Here is a 22010-nt window from a genome sequence, read left to right as displayed (position 1 = left end):
TTCTGCTTTTCCAACTAGGGTTGTAGCTTAGCAATTAATAATAATAAAGATAATAATAATAATAATAATAACCTACGGTAAATCGAAAAATGTGATGTGCTGATTTTATTACTTATTGTTTTAGAAATATTCTTCCTTGTAATCCTTAATAGCTAGATATTTGTTTTTTATACGAATTTTAATCGAAATTAAAGAAAAATAGGAGTGTTTCATTAATAGCTGTTCATAGAGGAATTGGTAACTGATAATTGATTATATTTAAGCATGCGTTGGATAAAGTTTTATTTTAATCCTCCTATGTTTTGCTTATGATTTTAAGTGAATATTTTTTCCTTGCAAGGATAGTTGTGTTAAGGGATATATAATATCTGACTTCCATCACTATTCGTTGCTTATCGTTTTGATGATCTTAAGGAAGTAATAGTTAATATAGTTAGCAATGCCATACATGGATGAGATCATGTTGAGGGGTAGAAGGAGATGGTTTGGGCATGCTCTTCGCACTCCCCAAGAGAGATTAATTCACTAAACGTACAGCGGGGCTCCACAAGGCACTAGAAGAGTTGTAAGACCCAGGCCTACATGGCTAAGGACTATGAAGCGTGAAGTAGGAAATGACGAATGGAGAAGTATCGACTTAAAAGCTCAAGATAGAGACGACAGGCGAAATGAACGAGTCCATTTGCATCAATAGACGTAGGAGGAGATGATGATAGTTACCAATATAGTAACAGTGTAGCGCCCTGCCTTATAATAGTTTGAATAGATGTTTGATATTTTAATCTCCATTTGTTGGTGGATTTTTCTCGTTCTCTCTCTCTCTCTCTCTCTCTCTCTCTCTCTCTCTCTCTCTCTCTCTCTCTCTCTCTCTCTCACCTACGTGAAAATAATCCATTTTCGACATTTCGAATTCCTTCTTCCAAAGATACGACAAGAATACCTGTAGTAATTAATCTTTACTTCCCCTAAGTTTTTATATCCATACAAAAATATGTATATATTATCAACATTGCTTACACACACATATATACAGTATATATATATAAATATATATATATATATATATATATATATATATATATATGTATGTATATATATATGTATATATTTATTTATTTATTTATTTATTTATTTATTAAATGTGTGCGTGGGATATTATCACCAGTTACTTTTAATTCACATCATGCCTTTGCTAATTTAAGCATTATATTGTGGAGGGGTCCTATAGACCTCTAGTGAAAAGTGTAAAGTACTGGGGACCCCTTCCAAAAGCATGCTAATAAGCGATATTTTACCTTGTGTGAGAGAGAGAGAGAGAGAGAGAGAGAGAGAGAGAGAGAGAGAGAGAGAGAGAGAGAGAGAGAGATTTTTAAATTGTCGGAAAGAAAACTGGTCAAAATCTGGAATTGCCCTGAACAATTCCCTGAACCTCAAAGCACAGCAGATACCGAAGTCAAAAATCATTAGCCATTGCAACTCTTCGGAAATGGTTCCAGTTGGCGAGACAGGAATTATGGGAAATGGCTAATGGGAAAACGTTGCTCGAAATGAAGTAATATCGAAGAGTTAAAATGCCTCCCATTGCCAAAGTGCCCTGGATAACTTTATGGAAATCACATGAGGAGGCCTTTCCCATTTTAGTTTGAAAGCCATTTTTATTTAGGAATTGTTAATCAGATTGGGGGCTGACATTCCTAGGTTCCAACTGGAATGGCTCGAAACAAGACAAAGTTAACGTTATCAGTTTTAAAAACTTTCAAGACTTTTACACGTTATCAGTTTTAAAAACTTTCAAGACGTTTATATACCGAACGATGTATGGTTTTTCAGTTTTTTAATGATGTAAGAACGTTCTTTGTCGTGTGAGGTCATTACGGGTTATTGAAGCTCAGACATTCTATGCTAAACATTATGAATATTATTGTTTTTGAGAGTATATGTAGGGTTGTATGTATATATATTAAAAGCAAAACAAAAATTCTCTTTCAAATTTGAAAACAAAACCATGGAAATATGATTGTTTGAAGATTAAGGTTTCTGTAGAATCTCTGATGTACCAGGAAATAATTTCGTTGGAAAATAGATATTTTATGAAGACAGATAATAACTTCTCCAAAGTTAATACTTTTCCTTTTTATTTTTAATTATTGATAATATCTTTTATTGAATTAGATTACTCTATTGAAAGAACTGTCCGTTTTCGGCTAAATTATGACACATCTTGATTCTTTTTTTCCATTGTAATAATTCCTAATGATTTCTAAGTTGGTAATTGATGGAATGTAATTAAAATGGGCACCTATTTTATATCTATAGATGCTAAGTGTTTGTTAATATAATGATATGAATATGTCATACTTATTAATTTTTGAAAACAAAGAAGAAAATTCGTAAGTCCAATTGTAGTTGTGAGATGTAGATGATTTCGACTGCACTCTCTTTGATATCATGATATTTTATTAAACTCTGCTCAATTGATATTCTGATTGAGGGGTATAGAAGGATGGGACGATAGTGTTGTCTCATAATGAATATGTATGGTGTAAAGAAGAATACCCAGGATTAGGATGTTTTATATAATTATCAAGTTATTTCAAGTGAAAGAAACTGTCATACTGAACCTCCTCCATATCATCATAATGAATTTAATGAAAATCGAGAATCAATTATAGATAATTGATAGACAAAAACTCTTCGGGTATTAATTAACATTTGTCATTATCCTACTGCGTGGAGTCCAGTTACTGTGCCTTATAAGTACTGTAGAATTCGGAAAGATATCCTTAGGAACATTTGAAGAAATCTCTCCTATAGGATAAAGAGCGTGTCTGGATATATATATATATATATATATATATATATATATATATATATATATATCCAGACACGCTAGCACTAGCCACCCGTTGAGATACTACCGCTAGAGAGTTATGAGGTCTATTGACTGGCCAGACAGTTCTACATTAGATCCCTCACTCTGGTTACGGTTCATTTTCCGTTTTGCCTACACACACACTCCGAATAGTCTGGCATATTCTTTTCATATTCTCTTCTGTACTCATACACCTAACAACACTAAGATTAGCAAACAATTCTTCTTCACCCAAGGGGTTACTGCACTGTAATTGTTCAGTGGCCACTTTCCTCTTGGTAAGGGTAGAAGAGACACTTTAGCTATGGTAAGCAGCTCTTCTAGGAGAAGGACACTCCAAAATCAAACCATTGTTCTCTAGTCTTGGGTAGTGTTTATAGTTTATAAAGGAGATATTTATTTTAATGTTGTTACTCTTCTTAGAAATATTATTTTTCCTTGTTTCCTTTCCTCTCTGGGCTGTTTTCCCTGTTGGAGCCCCTGGGCTTGTAGCATTGCGCTTTTCCAACTAGGGTTGTAGCTTAGCAATTAATTATATATATATATATATATATATATATAAATATACATATATGTATATATTTATATATATATATATATATATATATATATATATATATATATATATATATATATATATAATTTATATCCTATGACGCTGAGTAGATTTGCCAAATGTATGACTACTCGATCCCTTCCCTTCCCCCAAATAGTGAGGAAAGGGAGTAGTAGTACATGCCCTGTTGAGAGAGGGTACCCAGAAAGGTACATTAGGAAATTACACTCTCCCCAAATTACCGAACCATCGTGTTGTAGTTATGAAAGTGCAATGGTTGGACCTGTGTGTGTGCGTGTGTATATCTCTAAGTATTTAGCCGTCATTTTTGACGGGGCGCGTGCACTGTTATAGTTAATATATAGGAGCGTTTTGAATTATGCTTTTTGTTATATTTCTAATTTGATTGATGAAAGTATAGTTGATATTCGTCTTTTATTCGATATATAATTTATTTGACACTGGGATTATTTCTCTTTGCAGGCACAATGGTCCCAAGAACAGAAGCTAAATAATGTCAGTGTAAATTTGTGACAGTGGACATCTGGGACTTATGTCCCAATAGACTTCCATCATTTCAGTGTTCCAAGTAAGTAAAGTATTCGTGTGAGATTTCCAGCCAAAGGAACTAATATCTTAATAACATTTCCCATTATTCAGGACTGTTTGGTAATATTGGAACAAAAGGGAGTGGTACGGAGTTCATTATGTACAATTAAAAGCGGCCTGGTTATATATACTGGGTATATATATATTTGAATGTGTATAACTTATTCCTTTCTAATATAAGAAGCGGGCCCCATATGCCGAAACCATCGCTCCTTGTTGGTCAGAGAGAATTCTTTGCTCTTGGTTAGGTTAGAATGAACAGAACTGTCAATGATGGACTTTTAGGGAGAAGGGGTAAACATGCCAGGCTGCAGACGTAGTCAGATAATAATGTCAGCCAGCCAACGTTTCTAGAGTTCATCTGCATATTGCCTTTCCTTGAAAAAGAAAAAGAGTTTTTTTATAATTTTTTTTTCCTTGTGAAATAAGGTAACGTTTTTTTTTTTTTGTTTTTTTTTTTTTACATTGTCTTGCCTTGTAAAAGAATTTTTTTTATATGGTATATCCTTGTAAAGTATAATAGCTTTTTTTTTCAAATTGTCTTTCCTTGTAAAAAGAAAATAGCGCTTTTTCATATTGCCTGTCTTTGTGAAAGAAACTAGCATTTTTGTTTACCAACGATAATTAACATTTCACCTGAAATTCAATACCTCTAACCTCTGAAGTTTGTGTCGTCTCAGTTACAATAGTTTTTCGAACCTTAAACTATTTTGCGAAGTTGTAATTAGAATAAAAAGAGTTTATTAATGTTAAAAACATATAATGGGATGAATCATTACCCCGTAAGTTACTGAAACAGAAAATCAACGGCGAAGCATTCAGTAAATATGATTTTTTTTTTATGGGAAATTTTATTCCATCTCCCTTATGTAATAAAGAGCAAGTGCCTGGGTATATATATATATATATATATATATATATATATATATATATATATATATATATATATATATATATATATATATATATATATATATATTCTTTTCCTCAAATGGGCGCATAAAAAACAAAGGAAATATAAATAAATCACTTTATTTCGGCCAATACACATTGGCCTTCTTCAAGGTGTAAAGTAAAAATGAGGAATAGAGTGGACAGCTGCGGTTTATATATGAGAGCAAAAGGGTCTTTCCAATTATTTTAAGACGGTATTAAGTGCTGGAAGGATTAGCCAAATTTAATTACATCCAGGTGCGTCTTCGTATTCTTGAGTCGCTCGAAAGGTATCTTGACCTCTGAAGCATATTTGGTGGTCGATCAAGGTGGATTATCTTTCTTTATAATCGGTTGAGAAGAGTGTCGTCCACTGTGTCAGCTTTCCATTGCCCACCGCCTAAGTTAATTGTGTTTGATTGATTTATGATGGCTGATTCCAGGATCTTCCTAATGTACGGAGAGGTACTCCTAAAAAGCAAAGACGATTCACTCCAGTTAATCTGGCGCCCTAAATCTCTAAGGGGAACGAAAATCCCCGAGTTTTCAAAGCCATACCTAACAGATCTTTTATGTTCGGATAATCTATAGACTTTTTCACAATCTCCACATTAATAAACTCCGGATTTTATATCTCTTTTATTTTGATAAACATTAATAAGGATGCTTCCTATGGTCTTGGGATATGGAAAAACAAAGGGGTTCTCAGTTTTGATATTATTTGTTATATTTTTAATACCTTCTATATATGGGAGTTTTATCTTATTTTTAGAATCTCTTTGGTTGGAAACATCATGATCTTATAATATATCGTGTTGGCTTTGTTGATGGCATTTCTATGACAATGTACGTCCGGTAGAATAACAGGGCGACTTGTTTACGAATGATTTCAAATTCTTTACGTAAGTAGGCTTGAGAACAGATTCTCTAAGAAACACATTACAAACTATTCCCATTTTTACAGAAGTATCGTGATAACTAATGAAAGTGTAAGAAATAGAGAAAGTTGATTTTCTATACACAGTGAAATTGTACCCTGACGATTCCCTTATAATTAATGTCCAAAAAAGCTAATTTTCCATCTTTTTTCCCATTCAGTTTTAAATTTTATGTTAGGGACTAGGGAATTTAGATTATGGAAAAATATATTAAAATCTCCCCAGCTATCATCCCATTACGTGAAAATGTCATCAACATAGCGCTGCCAAACCATGTTCATAGATTTAATGTCAAAATTTCCATTTCAAAGTACTCCATGTAGAGAATGGCTTAAAGTGTGGATAACTACAACCAAATTTTTGTTTGTAAAACTTAGCATTGAAAGAGAATAGTTATTCATCACGCACAGTTTAATTAATTTAATTGCTTTTTCAATACCAAGGGTGAAGAGATCTTCATTGGGGATTAATTTTTCACTCAAGAAACCCAGTACTTCATTGATCGGGACCTTTGTGAATAGTGATTCTACGCCAAGACTCAAGAGTTTTACCTTGCTTACCGGGATATTTAATCACTTGAATTTCTGGATAAAGTCTTCTGCATGCTTCATATGAGCAGATGAAAAACTTTACACCTTCAAGAGGGCCAATGTGTATTGGTCGAAATATAGTGATTTGTTTATATTTCCTTTGTCTCTTTTATGAGCCCTTTTGAAGAAACATGTTAAACTGTTCGATTACAGCTATAAGTAAGATATACATATATATATATATATATATATATATATATATATATATATATATATATATATATATATATGTATATATATATTTACATAAATATATGTGTATATATATACATACATATATATATTTATAAATCTCCAATTACGCTCAGGGGCATTGCCAGGCGTATAACTACTCGGTCTCTTCCCATCCTTCTGGTAGGGGAGAAGAGTAGTCTTACCATGGTGAGAGGTGTCACCCCAAGAGGCACGCTAGGAAACCACAATCTGTGTGTGTGCGTGTGTGTGTTTTATCTAACAATTTATCCGTTTTTTTTAACGGCTGGGGTTCAATAGTCTTCTATTAATAGGGAAGTCTACAGTTTCCGAATCCCCGGAGCTCCACATTTCTTCCATCTTTTTCCCCTGTACCTCGTATTTTACGGGCCTAGGCTGGCATAGGATTGCTCATCTCATTAACCCCCCCCCCTTTTTTTTTTTTTTCTTATCGTTGCAAGATGGAAGTCACTTCGGTTAACTGAGATGACATCACAAGGGGGAAAACCATGAGTGACTTGAATTTTGCATTAATATAGACAAATGATAGGATCTTATCTGCAAAATTTATCATCTTGTGGAAGAATTACACCGGAATACGGGATATTGGAATACAGCTAATAAGATATTCGTATTGAAGCCAAATTTTTTTTTAATACTTCATGTCAAGTTGAACGTTTTGAAAATTTTAAGCTTATCTATACCTAATTAACTATTCAGTTATAACGAGTTTTGGTAAGAATTGCCTCATTAAATCCATGTGACCAAAATATACATCCAAGATGTTATATCTTCGTAATTATCTTTAAAATTAGCCATAACTTAACTCGTTTCATATAAGATTCAAGGAAGTCTGGGGTCGAAATAAACTTTGTATATGAGGGGAGAGAATCTTGGGTCCATGGATATGTTATCTGAATTTCGTGTTTATGAAGGTGTCTCTCTAATACGTGTAAGGTGTTATCTTGATCCAAACTGTAATATGGAAGACAGAATATATCCTGAATGGTTTTACTCCTGTTTTTTATATCCATTCGGGTCTAGTTGCACCCATTTTTATATTCTAATTTCACCTACCTTCCATCGTCAGTTCCTACCATTTTCTTAATTTTTGTGTAGCTATAAAATATTTACTATATTTGTATGTACCTATGTATATTCGATTATTTAAATTATGATAAAATTAGAAGAAAAAATATAGTGTATGTGTTTATATATATATACATATAGTGTATGTGCGTGTGCATTTCTAACCGGTCCCGGATTCGAAAATATGCCTTTGGATCGACATAGATTAAGAGTGTAGACTTTTAATTGTTGATCAATAATTTACTCTTAGGATATTTATTTTTCGATTCAGAGGCATACTTTAGGTTCGAATCATGGGCCGAAGTAGGGTCAGTCGCAAAGAGAGGGTAAAAATGGTTCTTAGAAATGAATATGTTTGAAATAAGTCGGTAATAAATTAAAATTGGGATGATTAATTATTTGTTATGAGACATTGACCTAATTTCTGTGGCGTTAATCCAATTATTTTTCTCCTTCAACTTCCGTCTCGTTAACAGAAGTGTTGTATATTTGTTAAGACTTTCTCGAACCGTTTCCATTAAACCATATGGTATCTTAAGTGTTATTAGACCTCTTTATCCCATGGGTCCAGAAAGGAACAATTTAAGTATGTTCCTTTAAAAAACTTATAATCTGCTGATTTAATCTGTGAATTAGAACTTACTTGTTAGTTAACTGTTGTGAGAGAGAGAGAGAGAGAGAGAGAGAGAGAGAGAGAGAGAGAGAGAGAGAGATGCGTGGTCAATACGTTAGATTAAAAAAGACTAGAGCATCGATTCTAATCATGTCATCTATGATAAATTTGGGACATACTGAAATAAAGAGAACATTAATGATATTGATTCCCTGATAGATCATCTTAATTATACAGTACACAATAGTTCCATAAAAGCAAGTGTAACAGTTACTGTAATTAAACTACTTTTATATCAGGGGACAGTTATGCTCTAGATAAGCACCCAAACCCTTCCCTTATGTACATACTAAGGGGAGTGTACTTGACTCAATCTTATTCTGCATCTACATTATTGGTCTATCGAAAATACTACAAAGGCATGGTGTGAAGTTCAAAATATTTGCGGTGTCATAGGGCGTGGGGTAATAATAAAAGAATACAGGATAGGAGGCGGTGAATCAGACGAGGTTGAACTTGTAAAGTAGGATTTATCGTCTAAGTTAATTTTCACAATTAAAATGAGCAGAAATCTTCAAAATGAGTGAATTAGAACTTTAAATCTTGAGGCTGCATAACAGAAGATTAATAAGTTTCTCGCTGGCTCTTAAATGATTTCAATAGTCAATTACAATGGCATTTACTCTTAACTGGTACAATACCGGGGGAGAGCGGACGGGGAGACATTTAAATTTAAAAGAACTATAGGACGTCGTGTGGTGTATTGACGTCCGCCATGGCTGTGGTAAAGTAGGCTTACCATGGCCGGTGGGCCTAGTGAAGGTTGCCCTCTCACGAGTAGGACTCGAACTTAACTGCCTTTTCTCGCACAGTATGGGCGTTCTTATTTCCCCTACATTGCTGGGGGTGAAGGGCTTGTCTCGCCTATGGGTAGCAGGTGACGTCACCGCACCATACTGGTTCTCACTCTGCGTCCTCTCTCCCCGGTGTACCTGTTGACATGGAAACGGATTCAGTACACGTGTGCTTGGGTCATCAAAATTTTACTTCTCCATAAATGATATAAATGACACTAATGAAACTCTAAACCGAATCCTTGATATTGTTAGAGAATGGATGACAATTAAACAACTGAAATTAAATGAGAACAAAACTGAGTTCATAGTGATGGGTAAGAGAAACAGGGTGAGAAGCTTGGGTAACGTTCAAATGAACATGAATAATGACTCGGTGCAGTTATCTTGTAAAGTTCGTGATCTGGGTGTATTTCTTAACTGTAACTTGTCTCTCAATGCCCAAATAGATAATGTAATAAAACTGCTGGTTATCATCTAAGAAATATTGCTTTTATAAAAATGTACCTGGATGAAAATCCTGTAAAGAAACTGCGTTATTTCTAGGATTGACTATTGCAAAAGTACAATGAATGATAGCGAGAGGGAGAGAGAGAGAGAGAGAGATCTTTCTAGCTTGTTGAATTGATAAGTCATCAGCAAATTACAACAATTGATTCAATAGAATGTTTCTTCCTGGTGAGAGAGAGAGAGAGAGAGAGAGAGAGAGAGAGAGAGAGAGAGAGAGAGAGAGAGAGAGAGAGAGAGAGAGAGAGAATCTACGGCTCTCATATCATTTGCTCTTACTCCATTACAACCAGTCTTAGCCACGGTAAGATTATCACTATGAATTTAAGATATATGTAATATGAACATTTTGCAATTACGTACCCGGTAACCACTTGGATTTGTTTCATAACGTTTATGATGTTTACACTATGATTCTCCCAAAGAATACTTCCTGCCTCTTAGCTATAACTATAAGCAGCCCTTCTTCATTTCCCATCCTTCATCTTCTTTCAACTAGATCTATGAAATGCTAACATGGCCAGATTAACATACATCAGGATAATTGTGTTCATTAACGCCTCTCCGACTTCCTCTCGAGGGCGGTGGAAAGGGAAGGAACTCATCGGAAATAAAATCTAGAAACTGTGAAAGGATCTCATTTCTGCCTTATCAAAAAGGAAGAAAATGTATCTGAAAGATTTGTCAAGTTTAGAGTAAGGGATAGTTGGCAATGTTGACTTTGCATGTAATGGAGAAAATGATTTTTCTCCTTTATTGTTACTCGTAACTTTTCAGTCATACAAATGCATGCCTAAATTATTCTTACTCATTCGTTTTACACACAGAAACTTACATACATACATACATACACAGTGTCACAGTTACGCCTTTCATCTAGCTCTAAGTCAGTATTTTGCGAGAAGGTTGCTTGCCGTATACCCCCTTTTTTCCTAGTGGGAGCCCACATCAGTCAACTATCAATCACATACATAATTTACTTCTAAAGAAAAGAAACAAATTCTCCTCTCCAATTACAACAGCAACAGTCAAATAACTATCTGCTACCAATTTACCTCTAGGGATAGGTATCTGAATTGCCTTCCCCCCTCTAGGGAACGATCTTGGGACGCCTACTGGGAAGCTAAGACTGTTTTTTCCGTGGTGTTCACACGTTTGTTGCAAAGTAGTTCGTTGGAAAGAGATATTGGCAAGAAATTGTACTTTTAAGAATCCATTACTTACACGAGAAAGCTTTTATCCAATTATTGAGTGGTAACTTTTTTATTTGTTATTTCAAATGTTATCTCCCCTATATAATAAAGAGCAAGTGCCTACCTATATATATATATATATATATATATATATATATATATATATATATATATATATATATATATATATATATATACATACACACATATATATATCCTATCACGCTCAGTTCTCCCCATCACTCGGATAGGGGGTAAAAGAGAGAGTAGTCATACCCTGGTGAGAGTGGGCTGCATGTGTGTGCACATCTATTTAGCTAAACATTTACGGCTATTTTGACGGGTTGCGTACGTTATAGTATAATTCACTATCGGTCTTACGGACAGTTCTTGAGCACCTCTTTCATTTCAAGAGTCGACGTGAATTCCCTAATCAAACAAACGAGAGCGCCATCAACACCTGATCACTTTTTCATAGAAATCTGTTCCTAAAGAGCCTTGGCCCTTAATCACATAGTATATAAGGACACAGAGACAGCTATAGCGATTATGGGCGTATCTGGATCCGGAACCAAGATCATAAAACTCCCTGGAATAGGTACTATAGCCACCCAGCTTTCAGGCGATTGTGCCAACGCTGTTTAGTGCTACCGAGAAACAAAATGTTGTTGCTTTTGTTTTTTCATGAAGTGGTATTTAAAACATGGGTGGGAGACGCGCTGTTTATCATGATGATATATATATATATATATATATATATATATATATATATATATATATATATATATATATATACTGTATACACAGCAGTTATTAGTCTTTTAAAGAACAGAGGCTTCAGACATGTCCTTCCACTTGCGTCTGTTCATAGTCTCTCTATGCCAGTCCAAACCCGCAAACTTTCATAGTTCGTCAATCCGTCGTCTTCCCTTCCTTTCTTTACTTTAGCAATATCTAGGGACTCATTTTGTTACTCTTAATTTCCATCTATTATCTGTCATTTTCATTATGCCACTTTCTCTAAAAAAGAAAAGTATTTAATGAGATGGTCCTGTCTGGTTTAACTTATGCATTCGAAACTTGGAGCCTTACTAAAGCCTTACATCATAAGCTAGTTACAACTCCAAGAGCTGTGAAAAGAATAATTATGGGTATAACACTAACAGGCTGAAAAGAGCAACATGGATACGAGAGCAAACTAAAGTAGAGGATATTCTAATAACATGTAAGAAAAAGAAATGGACATGGGCAGGACTTATAATGAAAAGGACAGATAATAGGTGGACATTAAGAATAAAAGAATGGGACCCTAGAGATTGTAAGAGAAGCAGAGGAATAAGCACAGAAAGACCCTGAACAGACGCAAGTGGAAGGACATGTCTGAGGCCTTTGTTCTGCAGTGGACTAGTAACGGCTGATTTATATATATATATATATATATATATATATATATATATATATATATATACAGTATATATATATATATAGAGAGATAGATAGATAGATAGATAGATAGATTATATATGTGGGTATATTTATATATATATATATATATATATATATATATATATATATATATATATATATATATATATTTATATATGAATGAATGAAAGCGACCCATGAACAACTAGGTTTCTCCTAAAGTTTATCGTATAATGTTTGTGTCGTTATGTTTTCGTAAGGAAAGGTATTTCTAAATTGTGAGAGATATGCTTTATGTTTGATGGAAAACAACCTTGAGCAATGATTTCGTCATCTGGTATTTCAAAAGCAAAATGGAGAGTTATACTAACTAGTCCGCAGAAAAGAAAAGAAATTACCAAGATTCAGCATTTCGGAAGTTAATTATCCCTGAGGAAATATGGGAAGAATGCAATTTACCTTAATTAAAATTCTTTTAATGTTGACCCATCTTGAAAAAATTGTTACGAAATTTGATTTTTTTTTCTTAATTATATATTTAGTGAATTTTCTTTTCGGTCCGCTTAAGGTCTTTCACATTCGAGTTTCGTTTTCAGGATATTTCTAAAACAGAATTTAAAAAAAAAATTAGTCTTCGAACTACAGTATTTATAGAAATGAACGATATCATGTTTTCAGTTGGACATTTTTAGTTTTCTTTTGAATAGTGATTTTTAATTTTCGTCCCATTAAACGAGTTTCGTTTGTATGAAATGTTTTAGAACAAAAGTGATAAAAGATTTAATGCATTAAAGTCTGTGAACTACAACTAACGGGATCATGTATTCAGAAAATCCCATTTTCATAGACTAAATGAATTAAACTTCCTGGATTCTAGGTAAATGTTCCTGAGGTATTCCTATGACTTGCAAACATCACATAATTTTTTATCTTTGCATTTTATCAGAACCCTGCTCTATCTTGTTTTTTATTTGTTTGATTGTTCTATCCTATTATTCTTTTGGTAGTTAAGAAATATTTTATTATTATTATTATTATTATTATTATTATTATTATTATTATTCAAAAAGTTCTAACATTCACATGGAATCAGCTTAAAAAAAAATCATCAATACGTTGATTAAGCTTTTCACTACAGAATACTCATACATAAAAATGAAGAGTAGAGAGAGAGAGAGAGAGAGAGAGAGAGAGAGAGAGAGAGAGAGAGAGAGAGAGAGATTCTCCAGATCCCTGTAAGTGTAAGAAATGATAACAATTGAGCATTGGAAAACATTCTTCTTTTTTTATCTTTTTTTCCATCACATTAAACTAACATCTAGGTACATAATTTATTGCTCCCCTAAGAAGCTCTTGTTTGTGTGTGATAGAGAGAGAGAGAGAGAGAGAGAGAGAGAGAGAGAGAGAGAGAGAGAGAGAGAGAGACTTGCATCTTTCAGTTACCCCTTCCTGATATTAATCTTCTGTAATTTCCTGTTTTAAAATTCGAGCTAAAATCTCATAATCAGTGTCTGGTTTATCCTTTCATCTGAGCTTAAGTCTGTAAAGAATCATTAGACACGTGATGCTATGGAGGCTTTAGATTATTTTTATCTTTTTTCATATCAAAATAATTGATCGTTACTGAGACTATGGATGAATCGACATGATAGCATGAGGTAGGAAGAAATAGATAAATGAGTAAATAAGTGAATTAATTCATTTTCCCAGTTAATTTCAGTTGCAAGTGATGATTCTGACAGATTTTAAGGTAGATAAATTAAGTTAGGCATTGTCAGAGTAGCTAATGTTTCTTTTTTGTCGCTTCTTTTCAAAGGAGCATTTTTCTTGAATAGTTAACATCTATCTCGTTCCATATAAGAGTGTATGTATAAAGTTTAATATACGTCTTTTCTGGGGTTAGGGAATGGCTCCAGTAAGTCCCTATGAATAAGGCTTCTATCCTTATGTGACGATAATACACTATTCAAGTCATTATAGGGGCAGGTGCCGATTGGCAGACATTGCCTGGCCCTCCCTGGTCCTGGCTTTGGTGGAGAGGGGTCTCGGGCGCGGATTATATCGCACGTTCATATGGTCAATCTCAGAGCATTGTCGCTGCCCGTTGCCTATAGCATTCATGAGCTGCCTTTAAACCTCTAAACTTCATATATTGGACGGATATTTAATGAGATGAATATCTTCTTTAGATTCAAGCTACGCACGATTAAGGATTGTTAATTACTCCAAGAATGAAAATAACATTGATAACTTTCAACATCAATAACATCGGTACAAAACCTTCAGCGTTGATCAATCACTTTCCAATTAAAATAGATGCAGTTAATGAAAAGCGTAATACAGAATAAAAAAAAAATAGAGAATAACCTGCTCTTATCAATTCATCTAGTTTATTTTCAATATAATGTAACAAAGCACAAGACTTTACTTTCAAGTTTACACGAACAGTAGGTAATCAGACACGAAGCTGTACAAATATCAAATAAAATCTAGTATTTTGTCCATGTTGCATGAAAGCTTCCAGTTGTTGGCATGAAAAGAATCGGAGAATGATCACGCATGTTACAAAAGAAAATCATATTGGTGTTCAAAACGATTGTTTTAGACCTGGCAACCAGAAGGGTGAATTGCAATTAACTTCATTCTTTTTTACTTTTTACAATAATGGATGGACAAACGCCATAAAGAATAATTGGTTGATGAAAGAATCATCGATACAATTAAGAAGAAGCAGAAAAAATAAAAATATAACATTGAAATGTTGTTTGCTTGCGAATTTTTAATAACACTCATTTTGTTTTTACTCTGAAGGATAGTTTTTGTGGTATTTCAAATGACTGTTTTAGAAAAAAAAGGTTATTGATTTATTTTTTATTCTTTGTGAAGTCGTATTTATTCATTTTATTTATTGTTTAATGTTCCAGCAATCATTCAAGGTTTATCTCCTGTTTATTAAGAGCAATTTTCTGGCTATAGATTTCCGGTCACTCTTATCGGCATTGCCAGAAGTATAACTACTCGGTCTCTCCCTGTCGTTTTTGACGGGTCGCGTATTTCAGTTTTGAATAAAGTTATAGGGTAGAGAGCTAACAAGTCTTATTTGAATTATCCAATGATATATTTTATCTTTTAGTAATAAAGAGTCTCCTTATAGGGTTTTTTTCAGTTAGAAGGACAACAACAATCAGAGCTATGTTTATCCTTTAGTTGGCGAAATAAGAATGAATTTGTTTGTAGAAAACCTCCTAAGCATCAAGTACTGTACGAACATATACGAGGCTCATGAGGAGCTTGTCAGTCCCCCTACAATACCCACACTAATTAATATAATCTTCCACTAAATTCAACCTTTTATTTTAATAACTTTATTTTCGGATTCCTTATCCTCCTTAATTTCTTTTCATGAAATAATAGTCACTAATTCCTTTTAAATAACACAGCCAATTAATGTTCGCGAATCAGTGAATATTTTCAGTTATTTTACTGGGGCGATTTGCATTGGCTCTCCGATCCAAATGCAACTATGGCAGTGATATCGAAGCACTGCTCTAGCAAGAACGGGGATATTTTCCTTTTATTTAAAAAGAATAAAATTTGATCTGCATACTTCATAACGTATGTGCTTACTCAATTTTACATGCAGACATACATAAACGTTTTCACAAATTATGCCGTAATATACATACCAAATACTTGCTCAAAGCAGCGCATACATAAGTACGGAAAAAAAAGGAAGTTGTTTCTCGTATACTGCCGGACAAAGGCCTCAGACATGTCATTTAATGTTTGGGGTTTGGCCTGTTTTCATCACCACGCTGGTCAGTGCGGATTAATGATTGTTGAAGATTCTCGTGTGATCGCTCACAACAGATCAACGTAGTATGGGTGGCCCTGACTAGTACAGCTTCGCTGATCATGGCGATACACAAACCTTTTCACTAAGTTAAGGTACGCCTACTCAAAAAGGGACGTGTACTCACACACATACACGCATATATATGTGTGTGTGAGTGAGCGAATAAGCCTTTTCTCTTAAGGGTGGTTGTCACTGAAGCTGGCACCCTTTCCGGTTTTTGCTGATATTTTTGTGGTAGATTGATAGGTCTTGCCCTTCTTCTTACTGATTGCTCTGCTCAATAGATAACTAATTTTAAGGTATATAACTCATTTCCACATGAAGAAAGCGGCAGTTGCCAAGGGTTCGAACCCTAACACTCTCGCTGAAAAGGAGGGAGGTCTTAGCTACACTTAAAAATTAGCATTAAAAAACGGTAAATGACTGGCAACATGTATCCCAGGATTTTTACCGTTTTCAAAACGGATCTATTGACGTAAAGGAGTGATATTACGGTCACCAACCAGTAAAGGATAATAACAATGTAAGGTAAAATTACGGTCGCCTGTATTTTACTTTACCGGCTGAGAAAAGATTATTTTTACGGAGATTTTTCGATTGAAATTAGGGTTTTTTTTTTCTTAACAGTGTAGAAATTTATCTCATAAGAGTGGAATCGCAAGTAAAGTTTACAGCAAGAAATTGAGTCAGATAGAAATAATTAAATGATCAATCTGCTGAAAAATTATATAAATATTAATATTGACGTTAACTTGTTGTGTATGGAATTGCAGTAATACGAGTAAAGACAACAGACGAAATGTAAATCGTGAGAGATGTATCTTTTATTAGAGTATCATCAGAGTGTATTTGTTACCATATTGTTTCGCTGCAGCTTTCATTTCGTTTCACCCTGACGTGTATTGTTCCAAGCACCGGGAGAAAAGACAGCAAACATCATAACGTTTTGTCCTCGGGTTATTGCCCGTGTTATTTTGCATAAAAATAGTCCTCTTCTTATTTGCTCTATTTAGATGTTTTGTGCACACGTACAGGTGCACACGAATACATATAATGAATATTATATAATCTGAGTGGGGATACCTTCACGTGGTTAAAGATTTGTGTATCGCTATGATCAGCAAAGCTTGACTATAGTAATTTTATTTTTTAATGAGGCGCATTTGCACTGACTCGCAGGGGCGCCATTTTAGCTCGGAAAAGTTTCCTAATCGCTGAAAGATTTGACAAAATAATGCTAAACAATCTGCGAATAGGAAACTTTTCCGAGCTAAGAGGGCACTCCTGCGAGTCAGTGCAAATGCACCTCATCCAAAAAAAAAAAAAAAAAAAAGATTATAGTCAGCGTCATCCATACTAGGATGGGTTGCTGTGAGCCATCAGTCTAGTGTCTCTCACCATCACCAATTTACAGTGGCCATCGTAGTAATGAAAAGGGCATGTCTGCAAGTGTGCTAGAAACGGCTGCACGTGTTGTTGTTGTTGTGTGTGTGTGTATATATATATATATATATATATATATATATATATAGGTGTGTGTGTGTGAGGGTATGTTTGTTTGTGTGTGTGTATGATTATGTGCTGGTCGACACCAATGCCTTTTCATGATAACAGTAATTCTATATAGGTACTCGGCCAAGTGGTATGGGCCTGTGTTCCGGTTTTATAGGTACTGGATCGCTCCCCGCCTATTGCCTACAAAAGCCCTGACCTAGAAATGTTTACTAGTACATGTACTTGGACTGGTCAAAAATTTTACAGATTCATCCGTGGGTCATACCCAACATGACTACCAAGTTTGGTCAAAATCGGTACAATAGTTTTTGTGTGAAGTTGGTCACAAACAAACAAACAAACATAATAAACGACTACATTAGGTAGATACCTTTGACGAAGGCAATAATACTAACTGAAGAAAAGGTGGATTAGCCAACAAATGAATAATTTCAAAAAATATGATAACAATAATAATGATGAAGATGATACTAATGCCTTTATTGGTAAAAGTATCCTTCCATCCAGGTTCAACGCATGATATAAAAAACAAAGGATCTAATTATTATTTTGGGTTGTGTTCATTGTAAAATTCCGTTAACAATCTCTTTCACTAATGAATTAATGTCAATCATATCCATTAATATTTTCGTGCTTACTTTACCATTCCTGTTCATATCATGTTTTTTTCGAACTTATGATAGATAAAGACAATAGTTTCAGACAAACAACGCAATGATAGCCGCCCTATGCACCTATACAGAATGCTAATCAATAGCCTGTTGAGACCCTCAATAAACAGTACCATTCCTCCTGGGTATTAAGGCCTCTGGTTTTTTGCCTCTTCTTGGGTCTTTGTCTATTTCTTTTTTCTAATAGTTCTATTCCTCCTGGGTATTAAGGCCTCATTTTTGCCCTGTCTCTAAGCCTCATTCTACTCCATTTTTTTTCAATTGAAATCAGGATATAATTTTAAAGTAATAATGTATTGTTTATATACTTGACGTATTCTTCGAGATTCTTTAAAGCGTGAATGGCAAAGTTGAAATATGAGGATCGAATAAACTCGTATGAAGTTAAACATCTCAACTCTTGTTATCTTGGCCCATGAATTCCATGGATTAAGAGAAAGGATATAAAGCCCAATATGAGGGAAAGAAACCTATTAGAGATTTAGACAACAATAAAACATGAGAGTTAGGGGAAAGAGACAGGGAGAGGCAGCTATATGAACTCTGGAATGTAATTTGAGGCAATAAAATGAGGGGAGGAAGGAAAAACCAATAAGCGTGAGAAGGACGAATGCAAAGTGGGTAGGGAACTGTGTAAATATAAACGCTTCCATGAAATATTGTGGGGGAATGGAAAAATAAATATGGTTTTACGTCGTGAGTGATTGCTGTGCTCCAGACAGCGTGTTAAAATATTTTAGCAATAATGGCTGGTATTGCATGTGTGTATATATATATATAAATATATATATATATATATATATATATATATATATATATATATATATATATATATATATATATATATATCTCAGGTAGGTTGTTTTAGGTCCTGCGTTTTTTTTTTTTTTTTTTTTTTTTTGATGCATTGCCAAACTATTTGTGCATTGAGGATTTAAAATATTACTAGAGGGCGGTGGGTGGGGGAGGGGTACTTGGCCTCCAAAATGGTATTGGATTTTGGGAGAGATAGGGATGTAGGGGTTTGAGATAGGTGGTCCTTGGCTGCTTGGGTTGGTCTGTCTTGGAGGATGTTTGCTGTCTCCGAACGGTCACGTTTAATCTTTATGCATTTATCAACACGCACTTTCATACACCTTCTTGATCCACTCCTTCTGATAGATATACGCATATATATATATATATATATATATATATATATATATATATATATATATGTGTGTGTGTGTGTGTGTGTATATGCGTATGTATGTGTGTGTATATATATATATATATATATATATATATATATATATATATATATATTATATATATATATATGCGTATGTGTATATATATATATATATATATATATATATATATATACAACCATAAGTATGATCTTACTTAAGTACTGCTAATCGACTAACGCATTTAACAAAGAAAATATTTCCAAAGTTAATGAAAGTTAAATTGGAAGTTGCAAAAAATCAAATTGTTGAGAATATCTCATTATAGTAAGTCAGTAAGACATTGGTTCTTATCCAGATTGATCTCCTTTAAAGGAATTTCGTGTATGTTTAGACATTGATTAATATGGTTTAATGGGGATTAGATTCATAATGAGGACGTATAATATTTCTAAAGTCCTTTGAATGGTTAAACTGCTTCATAATAGCATATTCATCCCCTGGATGTTTTCCAAAGCTATTTCGATTTCCTTTGCAAATGTATACCTTATTATATATGGTATGCTAAGAGAATGTATACTAACCCTATTTGTAAGCGTTATGTCTGTTAACGAATGGCACATAATGAGTAAAACTAGTAACTCGGTTTAGTACAGGGAAAGCTTGAGGAAATGTACCTATGTATGTGGAACAAAGTTGAAATCGTCTGAATATTTTAAATCGATGGTAGTCATCGGACAGGTAGCATTAATGTGCAGTTCCCAGTCTCTTGAATATTTTAGGCAGCAGTAATTACCCAGAAAAGTGTGTCACCAATATTGAAAGTATACCCAGTAAACTTATGTTTACTACATAGAAATTCCCAATGGACAAAATGCGTACAATCCATTTTAGAAAATATACCCAATAATCATCATAAATCAATCGGAAAAAATGCACATAACAAATGAAATGTAGTGATACCATATGTGTGTAATGAACACTATGTATCAATTTTACTCGTCTGAGATAAGTGAAAGTTTTAGAAACATCATGAAATACATTCTAAGTTTACTATGCAGAATGTTACTCCAGCGAATACATGAAAGTATGGGATCCCTTTAGCTTTTTCAAGCCTTATTGCAGACAAACTTATGGATTGGAATTCAATGAATCTGGGCTCCTTGGCTAAAGGCAATTCACATTTTCTCAAGACCTATTTCCTGTAAGTTTGGCAACACAGATATGGCTATACGACTACCACGTCTGTGTCATTGGCCTTAATTATAATAAATTTTTTCCCATCGGTCGTTGCATCCTTGGCATTTACAAATATTCGAGTGTCAGGTTCCTCATGACAAAATAAGGAAACTGCTTCCAGAGACTTCATTATGTTTCTAATAGCATCTTTTCCTTTTGTGACGATGACTGCGCTTGTTGTCTCTGATTCACACATGTTCACAAGGTGGTGAAATAGCACAGTCTTGTTGTTTGCATCACAAAGCAAGGTTTGCCAGTTATCTGGTGTCTTACTTGTTCCTGTCACTCTTCTTGTGCTTCCTTTTCCTCTTTTCGACATCGGCTCAGATTTCTTGTATACATCATAGACGTACCTGGTGCCATAATATTCCATTTCTATGATATCCTCTTTAGCAAAGTCATATGATACCTTTGAATTATGTGTAGTAAATGTAGGTAAGTGCTGATCAATCGATGATGATTGCACCTGCCTTTGGTTCTCTGTCTGGGATGTTCACTTGCTCATCAGTAATTTCAACCAGCCGTGATTTTTGACATGTATGAAGCTTGCTGCTGTCACTGAGAGATGCAGGTTGTAAATGATTCTTGAACATGAAGAATTCTTTGCAATCACACTGCCTGTTTAGACAGGAAATAAAATTTGGTTATGTTTTAGCTTTGCCAACTAGGGTTGTAGCTAAGCATGCAATACTACTACTACTACTACTACTACTACTACTACTACTACTACTACCACTTCTACTACTACTACTACTACTACTACTACTACTACTACTACTACTACTACTACTACTAATAATAATAATAATAATAATAATAATGATAATATATATCTGACTCAGTCTCTCATACAACACTTCTGACGTGAGGGCCTCACATGAAGGAAGTCGCCAAAGGGAATTCTTAAAACTAATGCAGCCGACTCCAAAGTGATTTTATGATTCACATTAATTCTGCAGGAAGAGAGAACGAGTTAAAGGGAATCTTCCCGGGGACATCTTCCTGCAGAATCTGGGGCCGCTAACACGCTGTATTTGATGCCTGTAATTTACTGTTGTGCCCAAAGATGTCGTGGGATAGAACGCAGTTTCTGCATTATCTCCGCCGAGGAGGTTATAAAATCCAGTTTTTTATTTGTCTTGTCTATGATTAATGACAATTTTGCGCATTTAGACGTTTTTCATATTCA

The 22010-nt window shown here is 34.2% G+C and overlaps 1 protein-coding gene across 1 annotated transcript in view; it reads right to left on the bottom strand.

The window, feature by feature from the left end:
* The window catches only part of LOC137621910 (uncharacterized), a 168922-nt gene extending 147728 nt beyond the window's left edge, over nt 1-21194 (bottom strand). The window contains exon 1 of the mRNA XM_068352414.1: nt 20817-21194. Coding sequence (XP_068208515.1) covers nt 20817-21194 — 378 coding nt within the window. The remainder of the gene's footprint in view (nt 1-20816) is intronic.
* Between the last annotated feature and the right edge of the window lie 816 nt (nt 21195-22010).

The sequence above is a fragment of the Palaemon carinicauda genome, chromosome 28 (genome assembly GCF_036898095.1).
Source record: "Palaemon carinicauda isolate YSFRI2023 chromosome 28, ASM3689809v2, whole genome shotgun sequence".
Classification (NCBI taxonomy): Eukaryota; Metazoa; Arthropoda; class Malacostraca; order Decapoda; family Palaemonidae; genus Palaemon; species Palaemon carinicauda.
The sequence above is the reverse complement of the archived record's forward strand: the minus strand, read 5'-3'. Positions and strand labels throughout refer to the sequence as shown.